Source organism: Erythrolamprus reginae, chromosome 3, assembly GCF_031021105.1.
Source record: "Erythrolamprus reginae isolate rEryReg1 chromosome 3, rEryReg1.hap1, whole genome shotgun sequence".
NCBI lineage: Eukaryota > Metazoa > Chordata > Lepidosauria > Squamata > Dipsadidae > Erythrolamprus > Erythrolamprus reginae.
This window is the reverse complement of record NC_091952.1, coordinates 12135283-12152186: the sequence shown is the minus strand read 5'-3', so window position 1 is coordinate 12152186 and position 16904 is coordinate 12135283. Positions and strand designations below refer to the sequence as shown.

The 16904-nt window shown below is 40.5% G+C and overlaps 1 protein-coding gene across 1 annotated transcript in view; it reads right to left on the bottom strand.

Moving 5' to 3' along the window:
* LAMA5 (laminin subunit alpha 5) overlaps positions 1-16904 on the bottom strand; it is a 241453-nt gene that overhangs the window by 165373 nt on the left and 59176 nt on the right. The window contains 1 exon segment of the mRNA XM_070744488.1: positions 5801-5918. Coding sequence (XP_070600589.1) covers positions 5801-5918 — 118 coding nt within the window.

Here is a 16904-nt window from a genome sequence, read left to right as displayed (position 1 = left end):
AATTTCTCCCACACTCTGTAGTAGTTCTTATTTTGTTGATTTTGTGTTTCATACGTTAATTTACTTAATTTGGCGCAGTCTAACATTTTTTTAATCACCATCTCTTCAATTGGAGTCTTTTCTTGCTTCCAGATTTGTGCGAATGCCAATCTTGCCAATGTAAGTATATGTGTTATTAAATAATAGTTTTCTTTACTGTGTTGGCCTCTAATTATTCCTAATAAATACATTTCTGGTTTCGTCTCTAATTTATAATCCAATATTTCTTCCAGCCAGGTCTGAATTTTGATCCAAAATTTCCTTGCTTCCGGACATAGCCACCAGATGTGATAATATGTTCCTACATCTTTTTTGCACTTCCAGCATTTGTTACTTATATTCGAATGTATTTTAGCTAAACGTTCTGGAGCGTAGTGCCATCGGAAAAACATTTTATATAGGTTTTCTTTGTAGGGTATAGATAGTGTCATCTTATAATTTACTTTCCATATTTTTCCCAGTCTTCCAATTGGATAGTATAGCCAAAATTAATCATCCACACTATCATATTGTGTTTAACTATTTCTTCTATATTTTCATAATTTAGTAGATAGTTGTACATTTTAGTAATGAATTTTTTGTCTGGGCCTGTTAAAATTTTATCTATTTCATTTGGTTTTTTACATATTCCGAATTCTACTAGATTTTTTTTATATCTACTTTGTTTTAAGATCTTGGGAAGTTTCTGAGGGAAACTACTTTTCAGAAAGCGTCTCCAAACAAACGGAAATTAATAAAACACACAGAGGGAATCCCAAACAACAAACAGGAAACCTTGAGATTTTGCACAGTTGCAAAAATAACTAGTGAGCAGAAGATGAGGAAGAAGGCAAGATAAAACTTTTGTTTTGGAATTAAAATCTTCCCGAAAATACGCAGGAACTGATCCATCAGCAAAAGAATGTACAGATGGCCAAGCTTGCCATAGCATTATCTTAAAGAAAGGAAGAAGCAAAATTAGTCAAAGTTCTGTTGTGGCAGGTGGCTTATCTCTTTGCATTACTCCAAAGCTTTGGGTTCACATACTTTCCTGAGCTAGGATTAAGAACCGAGATTTGCTAAATAAGCCATTGTAGGCTGCTCCACCCTTAATAGAGGTAGTCCTCGACTTACAACCGTTCATTCAACCGAGTATAAGACTCACCGGAATATAAGACGCACCAAGATTTTTGAGGTGAAAAATAAGGAAAAAAATATTCTGAATCAAATGGTGTAGTAATACATTATTTAATAAAATATCAATGTAGCAGAATTATTTGTACAACCCTGTATACTTTTTACAACCAGGTACACTTTTTACAAACTTCAAATTTAACAGCTTTAAAGACTTGTGGACTTGAACTCCCAGAATTATTCCTCCAGTCCTGCTAGGTCAGGAATGGGAGTTGAAGTCCATAAGTCTTAAACTTGCCAAGTTTGAAGACCCTTGCACCCCTAACTCTTAACCCAGGGGTCTTTGAACTTGAAAGCTTTAAAACTAGTGGACTTCAAATCCCAGAATTCCTCCTCCAGTCATGCTAGATGGGATAATTGGAACGCAAAAACAGTCCCATTTTTTCACCTGTTTTTTCACAAAAGTTGAGTGGACAGATGATGTGGGAAGCCAGCAGACAACTCCTGGGTCCTGGGGGATGGCAAAAATGGTTCAATTGTTTGTGAAAAATAGGCTGGTTTTCACCTGTTTTTTCACAAAACCGAGGGGCATTTTTGTTTTTCTCCAATCCCCAGGAGCTCTCTGCAGGCTTCCCAGATCCTCTGTCCACCGCATTTTTGCAAAAAATAGGTCCATTTTTTGCAAAAATTGGGTGTGGGGGCAGGGCTTTGGGAGGCCACAAATTCAGTGTATAAGATGCACTGATATTTCCACCCTCTTTTAGGGAAGGTGCGTCTTATATTCCGAAAAATACGGTATGTATCTTTGGGGTTTCATTGTTGTCATAATTCGAGGACCTTCTTTAAAGCTGTTCAAATGCACAGCGTGAAAACTTGCTTCAGTAATTGTTATTAACATTTAACAGCCCTCCCTTTTATTTTTTATTTTCTTTCTTAAGCCTTTTGGGTTTCTTTGTACTTTTGGATTTACTTTGTAAGCCTAAAAGCAATGAATGAAAAGTTAACAATAGTTTGTAGGCACCTAAAGATCCATCTGTTTTACATTGTAAATATTGTAGGATGATTAGATACTTCGGTTAGATCAGTCTGTGCGTTAATAACACACAGATGGACTCTGCGGGATTATCACACAGCAAATGATTGCAGCCCAAGGATTCTCAAATTTAGTAATTCAGTTGTCAGCGGTGATAACCCGCTAATCCAATATACATGTTCAACTTCAAACTCCAGAACCGCTCGCATTTCTCCAGGCATTAACATTAACTCAGGCATTAACATAACTTGGCAAAAGACTCACAGATTTAACCAGATTAGAATCTCTACTAAACATAAACGGGAAATCTTATTCACTCAGAAATTGTGAAACTCGCTTAACGGCTTTCTTGCTTAGCAACAGACATTTTGGGCTCAATAACTGTGATTGAAAAGTCAAGAACTAACACGATATATATATATACTATATGAAAATCACTGACATAAAGCCTTCAGTTATTCTTTGAGAGCCTCTTTGGGGATAAAAATGCTTCTTATTGTTTTACCCATGAGGTGAACTTGATACGTTACTGTCGAAAACGTTTGAGTTGAAGCACACTCAAGGGAACGTGTTCCTGTATCATCCTCCCAGATACTCTTTTCCCCAGGTGTTTTTGTTTAAAAGATCATCATAAAACTTAATTCACATCTTCTACCAATTACTATTACTTCTCTCTGGAGAAACCAGGGTTTAATACTTTCCATCAGCTTGCGTTTTCTCTGTCTGCTTGAAAATGATGTGTTTGCCGAGGAAACTAACACATTTTGCCAACCTAAGAAGTCCTCGGCTTACGACCGCAATGGGGCCCCAAGTTTGTTTGTTTGTTTGTTTCTTTTTTCTTTCTTTCTTTCTCTTTCTTTCTTCTATCTATCTATCTATCTATCTACCTACCTACCTACCTACCTACCTACCTATCTCTCAGATTTCTATGCCGCCCTTCTCTTGGGACTCAGGGCAGCTCACAGTAAACAAATATAAAAACGTGAAGAAATCTAATACAATGGTACCTCTACTTAAGAACTTTTCTAGATAAGAACCGGGTGTTCAAGATTTTTTTGTCTTTACTTAACAACATTTTCTACTTAAGAACCCGAGCCTGGAAAAATCTCCCAGGAAATTTGAGAGCGGCACAAAGGCCCAGCCAGTTTCCTGCCATTTCCCCTTTAATCCGGGCCATCTGGATGGGCAGAGGAGCCTTTTGGTCGTGCTTAAGGAGGCTTTGGCAGTCCAGAGCGAATGAAGCATTTTCCTTTCTCTGGGCGCTTGGACAGGGAATAAACCTCTGCCAGCGCCCAGAGAAAAGAAACGCTCCCTTCGCTCTGGACAGCCGAGGAGTCACCACAGCGAAGGAAAGGCGCCAGCTACAAAGCAAGCAAGGGAGAGGAGAGGGGAGCCCTTCAGCATGGGAAGGAAGAGGCAGCAGGTAGCAGCAGCAGCAGCCAGTGTATGGGGGGCAGCCTTGCGCTGGGTGTATTGGAGGCGCGTGCTCCTCTTCGCCGCCTCAGAGTCCTTCTTTTTTTTTTTTAAGCCTTAAAGTTTTGGAGTTTTTGGATTCACTTCACCTCACCATCTTCCTTCAGCAGCGACTCTCCTCCTCCTCTTCTTCTTCTTCCTCCTCCCACCCAAATTCCGAGCTTTTATTTCTTTCCTAATGGTTTTGCATGCATTATTTGCTTTTACATTGATTCCTACAGGAAAAATTGCTTCTACTTAAGAACGTTTCTACTTAAGAACCTTAATTCACCACGGAACGAATGAAGCTCTTAAATATAGTTACCACTGTATTAAAATACTCTAAAAATCTCAATACTAAAAACACACAGAAATCTAATTTAAGTTATATTCTAAAATCTCTATATATTAATAAACCAATCAGCCACATTCATCCTATCATTTTTCACTCATAGGCTGGGGTAGATGTTAGGATTTCAGTGGCCCCAGGCCTGTTGGCAGAAATGCATTTTCAAGGCCTTACAGAAGACTGGGAGGGTGGGGACAGTACGAATCTCCTGGGGGAGTTGATTCCAGAGGGCCGTGGCCACCACAGAGAAGGCTCTTCCCCTAGGCCCCGCCAGACAGCATTGCGTGACTGATGGGATCTGGAACAGGCCAACTCTGTGGGCTCTAACCAGTTGCTGGGATACAAAAGGCAGAAGGTCCCGTAGGTAATCTGGTGTTCTATTCTAATCTGTCGCTCTGTGAGAGGCTTGTTAAGTGAGTTTTGCCCCATTTTATGATCTTTCTGGCCACAATTGTTAAATAAATAACTGCAGTTGTTAAGTGGCATGGCCATTAATGGAAACTTGCTTCCCCATAGACGTTGCTTGTCAGAAGGTCGCAAATGGGGATCGCGTGACCCTGGGACACTGCAACTGTCATAAATAGGAGTCAGTTGACCAGAGGCTGAATTTCGATCACGTGGCCCTGGGGATGCTGCTAGCGTCATAAGTGTGAAAAACGGTCATAAACGGTCACTTTTTTCATTGCCGTTGTAACTTTGAATGGTCACTAAATGAACTATTGTAAGCAATAGTGGGTCCCAAAACCCGTTGCTACCGGTTCGGTAAGGTGCTCCATTTAGGTAACAAATTTGGGTATGCGTGCGCACATGCACACTTCCAATATGCGCATGCACACCACCGCACAAGATTTGGCTTCTGTGCATGCGTAGCAATCTTGTGTGAAGATGCTGGCACGAGCAAGATTTCAGCGATTTTTGCCAGTTTTTGGCTTCTGCGCATGCACAGAAGTATAAATATAAGTGAAGATCACTGAAATCTCGCTTGCGCAAGCGCCTTCACACAAGATTTCGCTTGCTGTGCATGCGCAGAAGTGAAACCTCACACCGATGGTTGCGCATGCAGACCCGCCAGGCACGTGCACGCCTGCAACGGCATCCGTGGGCGTACCGGTAGCGCCGAAGAAGGCAAGCCTTCCCTGGGTGGGTGGAGCCTCCCACCTCTGGCACTACCAATTAACAGACCTGGGCCAAACCGGGAGCAACCCACTGCGGGTTGTAAGCTGAGATTTGCTCTGCGAACAGTAGGCAGTTTCATACTGAGAAAATAAACACTCACTGAATTTCCCTACATTTTTTTAATTTCAGGGAATAATGAAGCCCGCAATGCATTTTTATCTAAGCCAGTCATGTCTGATTTTACAATATATTTTGCTGTGATCATTAAGTGAATCACAGAGTCGTTAAATGAATTGGGCTTTGCTTGTTGGAAGCTAGCTGGGAAGGTCACGTGACTCCTGGAAAGCTGGGCAACCAAGTGCCTGAATTTGGATCCCATGACCGTCGGGAGGCTGGGATGGTCGGAAGTGCGAGAAGCCATTGTAAGTCACTTTTTTCAACACCTTCATAACCTTGCATGGTCGCTAAATGAACAGTCGTATGTCGAGGACTATCTGTAACCAGTAAGGAAGGTAAGAGAAGTCCCGCCTTCTCTTTTTAAATGTTACCTTGGCATCCATAGAATATTTACAACATCACGCGAGATGGAGGGAGAGCATGCTTCGTCCTGCTCATGATCTCATCCAATTCTTCTCAGCTTTTGTAAATATTAACTTTGCCTAATCAATTAATCCCTTTTCATATGATCTCATACTCACAGGCAAAGTACTGCCAAGGATCATACGTCACTCCAAAATCAGTTGATCGCTCCAGCACCCACAAGTCCGGTCGGGGAGAATTTGCAAACTTGATCAGTACGTAGGCCACATGGAATAACTGTGAAACAAAGGAGAAACAAATGTATATTTTAGCACAAAAACAACACAGTTCTGTTCCTCCAAGAAAAAGTACACAATAGCAGGGGTGACAGGTTCTGACAGGTTCTGGAGAACTGGCAGCAGAAATTTTGAATAGTGTGGAGAACCTATAGAGGAAATTTTGAGTAGTTCGGAGAACCGGCAAATACCACCTCTGGCTGACCCCAGGAGTGGGGAGGGAATGGAGATTTTGCAGTATCCTTCACCTGGACTGAGGAGGGAATGGAGATAACAGTATCCTTATTTTTATCATTGTTATTTATTATTTATTAGATTTGTATGCCGCCCCTCTCCACAGACTCAGGGCGGCTCACAACAACAATAAGAAACAATGTATCACAAATCTAATATTAAAAATCTCTTAAAAAAACCTTATTTAAAAAGCAAGACATACCACAAACATACCATACATAAAATTCCCCCATGCCTGACGGCAGAGGTGGGTTTTCAGAAGTTTACGAAAGGCAAGGAGGGTGGGAGCAATCCTAATCTCTGGGGGGAGTTGGTTCCAGAGGGTCAGGGCCGCCACAGAAAAGGCTCTTCCCCTGGGTCCCGCCAGACAACATTGTTTAGTCAACGGGACCTGGAGAAGGCCAACTCGGTGGGACCTAACTGGTCGCTGGGATTCGTGCGGCAGAAGGCGGTCCCAGAGATATTCTGGTCCGATGCCATGAAGGGCTTTATAGGTCATAACCAACACTTTGAATTGTGACCGGAAACTGATCAGCAACCAATGCAGACTGCGGAGTGTTGGTGTTACATGGGCATACCTAGGGAAGCCCATTATTGCTCTCACAGCTGTATTCTGCACGATCTGAAGTTTCCGAACACTTTTCAAAGGTAGCCCCTTTTCAAAGGTAGCCTGGAGTGGGGAGGGAATGGAGATTTTGCAATATCCTTCCCCTGCCACACCCACCAAGCCACACCACGTCCACTAAGCCATGTCCACAGAACCGATAGGGAAACATTTTGAATTTCACCCCTGGACAGCAGGTAATAATAATAATAATAATAATAACAACAACAACAAAACAACAACAACAAAACAACAATAATAATAATTTATTAGACTTGTATATAAATCTGAAAGTTGTATAGTAGGAAAAGTGTCATCAAATTTTGATTGGATGATGACATGTATTCCTCGACTTACAACAGTTCTTTTACTAACTGTTTGTAGTTACAAGAGTGCTGGGGGGGAAATGGTTTATCCATACTCCATCTCAAGAAGGCTTCTCATAAGCCTCTTGTATATAATCAGAAAGGAAATCCCACTCCATTCTGGCCCTGCTGATGTTACTTAGTTGGGTAATGAAATGTCTGCAAGAAAGCAACCAAGGTCAGAGAGCACCAAGAACCTCTCATTTCAACCTAAATTACAAATATTCTCATCTATGGGTTCTAATTATTGCTTTTGAAACACATCCTTCCCTGGGAAAATTCAAGCCAGCCACATGGAATGGAAATTCTCCTTTATATGATATACATTCAATCAGTTGCTGAGACAAGGTAGCTTCTGATAAGAGCTCTCAATCCAAGGTGCTTCTAATTTGTTTAAAGACAGATTTGTGCAGTCATATTCTTGGCAAGACTGAAAAAACCCATGCAGCTGAAAAATATCAGTGCTGGGGGGAAAAAAACAATAATCACAGCAACAAAATTCCTCTTTTTAAGATGGCACCGGCTTTCTCTAAAAATCTACACTTTATCATCCTGTCAAAAAAAAAGGTTCTATTTAAAAACACATCACCACCCCTAAAGTGACCCTTATTTTATCAGTAGGGTAAGAATGTTTAAAATAAAACACAGGAAATGTCATGCTTACAGAAATACAGGTCTTTCAGTGTTCTAACCAAGGGAATAAAATGGCCATTAAATCAAACTGTTGTAAGTTAAGGACTTTAATTCTGAACCACCCAAAGTCATTGGCAGAGGAGCAGCTTATCAATTGCATTTCTGTATAAATAAATAAACAGTTCCATGAATTGTACAACACCATAAAAGGAAAAGAGAATCTGCTGGGGGAGGGGGAAAGTAAGAGAAACACACATTTCTATATTTTAGATATTTGTGGGCTGGATTTATTATTATTATTATTATTATTATTATTATTATTATTATTATTATTATTATTATTATTATTATTATTATGTCAATACAACACAGCAAACGAGATCTCTATGCTGGATTTCATATTTCATCACCAGTCAGGCGCTTTCCAAGCACCTAAGACTGTGTGATGTAGCGGCGAATTATGTGTGCCGATCCCAGTAAAGCGGCCTTTTGCAATTGACAGATGGAGATTTTGTCAATTCCGATGGTTTTCAAATGTCCGCTGAGATCCTTTGACACTGCGCCCAGCGTTCCAAGTACCACTGGGACCACTTTCACTGGCTTATGCCAGAGTCATTGCAGCTCGATTTTTAGATCTTCGTATTTCACTAACTTCTCTAGCTGCTTCTCCTCAATTCTGCTGTTTCCTGGGATTGCGATGTTGATGATCCATACTTTCTTTTTCTCCACAATCAGGATGTCTGGTGTGTTATGCTTCAGAATTCGGTCAGTCTGAAGTCCCACAGTAGTTTTGCTTGCTCATTTTTGACCACTTTTTCGGGCTTATGATGCCACCAGTTCTTTGCCACTGGTAGTTCTGGCACAAGTTCCAGTGGATCATCTGTGCCACAGCATCATGTCTATGCTTGTAGTCAATCTGTGCGATCTTTTTGCAGCAGCTGAGTATGTGATCGATTGTTTCATCTGTTTCTTTACAGAGTCTGCACTTTGGATCGTCTGTTGATTTTTCAATTCTGGCTTTGACAGCATTTGTTCTAATGGCCTGTTCTTGTGCCGCCAGTAATAGTCCTTCTGTCTCCTTTTTGAGTGTTCCACTTGTAAGCCATGACCAGGTCTTTTCTTTATCCACTTTGCCTTCAATCGTCTCCAAGAACTGGCCATGCAATGCTTTGTTCTGCCAACTGTTCATACGACATTGAGTTACATTTTTTCTGTACTGGTCTTTAGTTTGCTTCACCTTGAGAAGCTTCCTATTGTTGACCTCCATCAACGCTGACTCTTTGCTCTCCTTCACATAGTCAGCTAATGCATGCTTCTCTTCTTCCACTGTCTGTTTCACTATTATTATTATTATTATTATTATTATTATTATTATTATTATTAATTAGATTTGTATGCCGCCCCTCTCCGGAGACTCCAAACCAGGTATGAAAATGGGGGGAAATTAACTATATGCTACCTCTGGAAAATAATTTTTTTTTTGTTTTATTGACTTTTCCTGAACTGGGACTATTTGCAAAGGAAGCCAGGGAAGTATATAGGATTCAGTTTCTGTTTTATTGAATATTGTTTCATCAACAGGATCCTGACAATTGTATGGAGATTCATATTCAGTTCCAGAACAATGAATATTCTTCTCTATATAACATTAATCAAAAAAGGTTTTACTTGTTTATTTTAATTTTTGTTTATATTCATCTCTATTCTGTGTTCTTGATGCTTCATAATGTTTATGACAAAGACTTTTTACTTCTTAAATTATTCTCCCAATAAATTATTTTTTTCCTTTTCACTTTCTTGAAACAACTAAGAAACTTTTAGAAACACCTGTTGCATTATTCCACTTTAACCCCTCTTTTGGCTACCTTCTTTTTAATTCACATGTTTATCAATTCATTATTTTAAAGTATATTGATCTTCTGAGAAAAGAATACCAAAAAGAGAAGATCTTTTTTTCTCTTCAACAACAAATGCAAATCCCTTCCTTTCCCCCTTAAACAAATAGATATCAAATATATATATTTAGTATATTTTATTATTTTAAATTTCTTTTAATATTTTCAGCTTTAACATATTTTAATATATTGATTTTAAGTATTTATTATTTTAATACACTAAAAACTGTAATATATTTTTGAACTATAAGCTACCCTGAGTCATTGACTAAAATGGCTGGCTACAAAAATTGAACAAATAAACAAAAAATTAAAAAATGTATTGAAGGACCGTTCCAAATGTATTAAAACACTTCAACTTCAAATGAAACATAAAAGAAATGCACTGTGCCTTTTTTTGTGTGGACACAATAATTTTCTAGACGTCCCATTGCTTTCTAACCTGGAAAAAAGAAACATATACACCCACTAAAAAGGAAAACCCAGCCAGGTCTACATTCCTGAAAAGTTCTTATCTTTCTACAGTAGGTTAATTATGGAGGAATCCAGCTATAAAGGAATAGAAACCAAACCTCTCCCTCTTTTATTTCTACAAAGAATTCGCTGGATTATATATAATATTGCAGCATTCAGAGAAGGTGTGCAAGATAGGACAGTCTTTAAAACACTGGATAAAAGGTTGACTGGGACTATAAAGTAATAAAAGACTGTGATATTAATCTCAAGCAAAACATATACACCACAGCAAAGGTCACAATTTATCTGCTGAGCATACTTCTCCATAATCTAAAATGCATCCATAATCTACCCAGTTTCCTCCCAAATAAGACAAAAAGGTCAAGTGCTTATTTCAGGGTTCAAAAAAAGTATAAGACAGGTGTTGCGTATGTAAATATTGAATGAATATGTAAATAGGAAGGTTGAACAAAGTTTAATATTTGATTGGCCGCGTTATAAAAAGCGGGAAAATAAACAGCTGTCAAAGCCATGCCTCCACCAAGGGAAAAAAGTATAAATAGGGGCAGCCTGCGCACGCCCTTTTTCTTCACCTCGCAATCAGTAGTTTTGACAATTGACAGTTAGGGACGTTACAGCCAAGTCTAAATAAAGCTGACTTTGGTTACAACGAACCTGCCTCCGAGTGAATAACACTGGCGACGAGGGACTTGAGCCGACATCAGCAAACGAATAATGGAAGCTTCCTCGATTGCAAAGGCTCCGGAGTACTTCGACCCCGAGAAGACCAGCTGGCAAACTTACATGGCAAAGTTTGTTGTCTTCTTAGAAGCCTCCGGAAGAGAGCTATCTTCCTGAACCGTTGCGGGTTACATATATACGACCTATCCCAAACACTCACGGACCCTAACCCAAGTCAAAATAAAAATAGAGACAGTCCTTGACTTATGACCACCACACTTCTGTTGCTGAGATATTTGTTAAGTGACTTTTGCGCCATTTTATGACCTTCCACGTCACAGTTGTTAAGTGAATCACTGCAGTTGTTAAGCTAGTAACACGGTTGTGAAGTAAATCTGGCTTCCCCACTGACTTTGTGGGTCAGGAGGTCACAAATGGGGTCACGGGACCCCAGGATACTGCAATGTTATAAATATGTTACCTGGTGCCTGAATTTTGATCATATGAATATCGCCTTAGTTCTAGGTTATTTCTCTCCTTGTTTAGTTTCCACTCATTGCTTCTTGTTCTATCTTCAGGTGCTTTGGAGAATAGTTCGATTCCCTCTTGTTTGTCACAACCCCTGAGATATTGGAAGACTGCTATCATGTCTCCCGTGGTCCTTCTTTTCATTAAACTACCATATATATTCCCAGTTCCTGCAACCGTTCTTCATATATTTTAGCCTCCAGTCCCCTAATCATCTTGGTTTCTCTTCTCTGCACTCTTTCTAGAGTCCCCAACATATTTTTTACATGGTGGAGCCCAAAACTGCATGCAGTATTCCAAGTGTGGCCTTACCAAGGCTTTATAAAGTGGTATTAACACTTCACGTGGTCTTGATTCTATTTTTTCTTTTGTTTTGTTTTGTTGCAGCCTATTAAAACAAGGGCAGATTGGTGCCATGCCATCAGCCCAAAGCCAGCAAAACCTGGATTGGCATTAAATCAATCCATGCCCATCAGAAATTCTACCTCCTACCTAGATTATTCGGCAAGGTCTGTTTAAGTCCAGCAAATGTATCAGATGATTGATTACACGTAGAGAAAAGGTGCAAAGCATAATGACACTTAATGCAGGTCTCTGTGGTTTTCTGCAGCAAAATAAGGCCAGTTGCCATCATGAGGACAATAACAACAAAAAACACGTTTTTTGAGTTTTGAGTTACACCTATGTATGATGGCTTTCAATCTGAAAGTGTACCATGTCCTGTTTTGTTTAATTTCTCTGCTATTGAAGTTGTAAAGAAGTACCATTAAATAATACATTCCTATCTGTATAGAGATAGCAAACGTGACTGCAGTTTAACAGCGGCTGCTGTTAAACCCCTTTTAACTTCATTCTTACATTTTAAATATATATAATCCCTGACTTAGTTCATTTAGTGACACGGGTGGGTTCCCCCCAGTTCGGACCAGATCGCCTGAACCGGTATCAAACTGCTGGTTATGTCATACTCGGTGCTAGTCTATGGGTGCCGCCATCTTTTTTTTAAAAACAATTAGCGAATTTTTCCCTGTTTGGATGGCTTCTCCTTTTCCGCTGCTTGAAAAAGGATCCACCCCAGGTTAATATTGACCCTTGTTTCTTTGCGGGAAGCACAGCTGATCAGCTGTGTTTTGGGCTGAATCCCGTTACTGAGCATGCACGGAAGCAAAACTGCACGAGAATGCGTGGAGCAAGCACATGCGCATGAAACATCGCAATACAAACCGATGGCGAAGGTGAGTGGAACCCACTCATTTAATGGGTCCACGGAGAGGGGCGGCATACAAATCTAAATAATAAATAAATAAATGACCACATGAATTTACAACGGCACTGGGGAAAAAGGGACTTCTGACTATTTTTTACACTTATGACCTTTGTAGCATTCCCCAGGAACATGTGATCAAAATTCAGATGCTTTGCAACTGATTCACACTTATGACCACTGCTGCCTTCCAAGGTGATGTGGTCATTTTTGCAACTTTTCGACAAGCAAAGCCAATGGGAAAGCCATTCACTTAATAATCGGTTTACTGCACTTAACAACTCTGGCCAAAAAAAAGTCATAAAATGGGGTTATAAAACAGAACGTTTGGGCTTAATCGTGGTCATAAGTTGAGGATGACCTATATTATGATTGAGCTAATTTTTCAGTAAGATGAAACTTATTTTTATGTATGTATGTATGTATGTATGTATGTATGTATGTATGTATGTATGTTTTATTTATTTATTTATTTATTTATTGATTGATTGATTGATTGATTGATTGATTGATTGTATATGGCACCCACTCCAACGGACTCTGATCCAATGTGATAATTAAAAGAAGAATCTTCACTTCAGTCTGATGAACTAAAAGATATATACCAGGACTTGACTCTCATAAATTTACTTGAATTTTTTTCCCTCAAAAAGATTTATAACTATACTTTAAGTAATTAGTGCTTAAACTAGAAACTGGATCTCAACTTATGACCAGAATTGGGACCAGAATTTCCGTTGCTAAACAAGACCATTTTTAAAGACTCACACCCAATTTTACAACCTTTCCTGCCACTGTTGTTGGGTGAATCATTGCAGTTGTTAAATGAATCACTCAGTCATTAAGTGAATCCAGCTTCCCTCATTTGACTGCTAGGAAGCCAGGTGGGAAGGAACTCAAATTCCACATACTGTATTTTTCGGAGTGTAAGACACCCTGGTGTATAAGACGTACCAAGATTTCAAAGAGTTAAGTAAGAAAAAAAAGTGTATGTCCTCGCCGGACCCAAGAACTCTTTCTTTCTTTCTTTCTTTCTTTCTTTCTTTCCTTCCTTCCTTCCTTCCTTCCTGTATTTATTTATTTATTTATTTGATTTGATTTGTATGCCGCCCCTCTCCGCAGACTCGGGGCGGCTAACAACAGTAAAAAGACAATATAAAACAAATCTTTGCAAGCCTCCCAAACCCTCTGCATGTGCCCCGTTTTTGCAAAAACAGGGACATTTTTGCCTTCCCCCAGGCACTCTGTAGACCTCCCAGACCCTTTGTGCACCCTATTTTTCACCCACCTTTGGAAAAATGGGGTGGGCAGAGGATTTAGGAGGCCTGCAGTGTATTCCTGGGGACTGGCAGCACGCAAAAACCACAATTTTTATGAAAACCTGCCTCTTTTTTTGCAAAAGCGGGGGTGTTTTTGCCTCCCCCCAGGCTCCAGGAAAACACTGTAGGCCTCCCAAACCCTCTGCGCACCCTAATTTTCATAAAAATGGGATGGGGGTCAGGGCTTTGGGAGCCCCCAAAAATGGCTCTATTCAGTGTATAAGACGCACCGACATTTCCACCCTCTTTTAGGGAGGAAAAAGGTGGGTTTTATACTCTGAAAAATAAAGTAATTCTCCCATTTATAATCAAATGGGATTAAACAGAAATGGAAAAATGGAAAATTTCCCAGCCCTACAGATGTACCCTCCTCGTATTTTCCTCACAAAATGCCGACGATTGTGTTTCCAGTCAAGGCTTAATTGCACATCACTTCATGGTTGTTGATTCTATTGAAAAACAGGCTTAGACCTTATATTTCTCCATTCTCTATTGTGGCTTTGAAACCTGAACTCGGGTGTCATGTTGATAGCACCTCCATCTTCTGATTTCTTGTTTGTTGTCCAGGAATTTATTTCCAGCCTCCAACTGACCTGAACCGATTTTTCCAATCTAACCCCGTGGGCTTGAACGCAAAACAAAACAACTTAATTTAATTTCACTAAAAGCAAAGGGCTTATCGTCTGATAGAAATCTTAATGAGTTCCTCTCGTTCTATGTCATCCACATGAAGAGAAAGAACCTCACGTTCTCCCCACAAAAACCATCATCGCCATTAGCATCTCCCACTGGAATGAAGGGGAGCGAAGGGAAAAATTGCACAAAGCAATTAAATGAAGGCAGGTCCTCTCCAAAACTGGATTAAATAATAGATGTAACTGCATAGCTAGAGGTATAACAAGCAGGAAGAAGGAGATTGTGATCCCGCTATATAGAGCGCTGGTGAGACCACATTTGGAATACTGTGTTCAGTTCTGGAGACCTCACCTACAAAAAGATATGGATAACATTGAACGGGTCCAAAGGCGGGCTACAAGAATGGTGGAAGGTCTTAAGCATAAAATGTATCAGGAAAGACTTAATGAACTCAATCTGTATAGTCTGGAGGACAGAAGGAAAAGGGGGGACATGATCGAAACATTTAAATATGTTAAAGGGTTAAATAAGGTCCAGGAGGGAAGTGTTTTTAATAGGAAAGTGAACACAAGAACAAGGGGACACAATCTGAAGTTAGTTGGGGGAAAGATCAAAAGCAACATGAGGAAATATTATTTTACTAAAAGAGTAGTAGATCCTTGGAACAAACTTCCAGCAGACGTGGTTGGTAAATCCACAGTAACTGAATTTAAACATGCCTGGGATAAACATAGATCCATCCTAAGATAAAACACAGGGCAGACTAGATGGACCATGGGGTCTTTTTCTGACGTCAGTCTTCTATGTTTCTATGTTTCACAGCTCTAAATTGTAATGCAACCTGTCCAGATGGGGGTTGCTGCTCCCGCTGCTCCCGGTGCGCTGAGAGCGCAGGTTTTAATGACTGGCGGACGCAGGCACGTGCCCCAACAAGATGCTGTTTTGTGCATGGCAGGAAGCAAAATCTTTCAAGAGGTCATGTGCGATAAATATTTGGGGCAATTTTTTTTGCTTCTGCGCATGTGCCGAAGCAAAAAGAACGCTGAAATCTCATGGCGCGCGTGTCCCCTTGCTAGATTTTGCTTGCACATATGCAAAAGCAAGATCTTGCTGGGCTACGCGCATACGACCACCAGTAACCTGAAGCTGTGCTAGCAGTTCAATTTTTGCTACCAGTGAAGCGTCCTTATCTGTACTTCCAGCAACCCAATACTGAACCTGTCCCACAGGTGCTTTTTTCCAAGAGGCAACTGGACTTTCTTCTTTTTTCTTCTGAAGACATTTCGATTCTCCCCCAAGAAGCTTCTTCAGTGGGGAATGGAAGGATTCATATTCTTTGCAGACAGTCATTTGCATTCCTTTAGTGAGTTGTTGAGTCCATCTGAAGGTTTATAAACATGTTTATTTTTACGTGAAAGGACCGCCCTTTGCTTGCAGCACCGCTGCAGTGTCCTTTTTCGTAAAAATAACAATGTTTATTTTTACGTGAAGACCTCCCTTTGAAGGAGCTGGGGAATCCCTCCCACGAAGAGACTCCGAGGGCGGAGCTTTGATGTCACCAGCAGGTTGCTAAGGACGCCAAGGTGATCACTTCCTGGATTCCATGGAATCCAGGGAGTGATCACTTTGGCGTCCTTAGCAACCTGCTGGTGATGTCAAAGCTCCGAATGCCAAACACGACTCCGAACTTTGCCCGAAGTTTGAAAAAAAATTGGGTTCGTGTTCGGCATACCGAACACCGCAAAATTCGGTACAGACCCGAATTGTGCGGGTTCAGTTCGCCCATCACTATTAACAAAATGTCTTGCTTAGCAACAGGAATTCTGGAGATCAATTGGGGCCGTACATCAAGGACAACCTATATTTATGATAGCAGAAGTGACCTAGGGCTTTGAGAGCAGGGGCGGATTTCTATTACCGCTGCTACCAGTGCGTTATGCACAAAGCTCCTGTTCTCCTGCATGCGCGCTCATGCGTCCCAGTGTGATTTTGCTTCTGCACATGCGCAGGAAGTAAAATCTCGTGAGGGGATGTGCGCGTACGAGATTTCAATGATTTTTTTTTTGCTTCTGCTCATGCGCAGAAGCAAAAAAGTCACTGAAATCTCGCACAAGCACATGTCCCGTCATGAGATTTTGCTTCCTACGCATAAACAGAAGGAAACCACGCTGGGATATGCGTGTGCACAGGAGAACAGAAGCTGCGTGTGCAGCACAACTTTTGCTACCAGTTACACCATCCTCAACTGTTCTGATAGCAATCCAATAACTGGTCATGTGATCCAATTTTTTGACCGTCTTATAAGCAATGTTAATCGCTTAACATAAGAACTGTCGTGATTCACTGTAGCACGGAAGGTCATAAAATGGAGA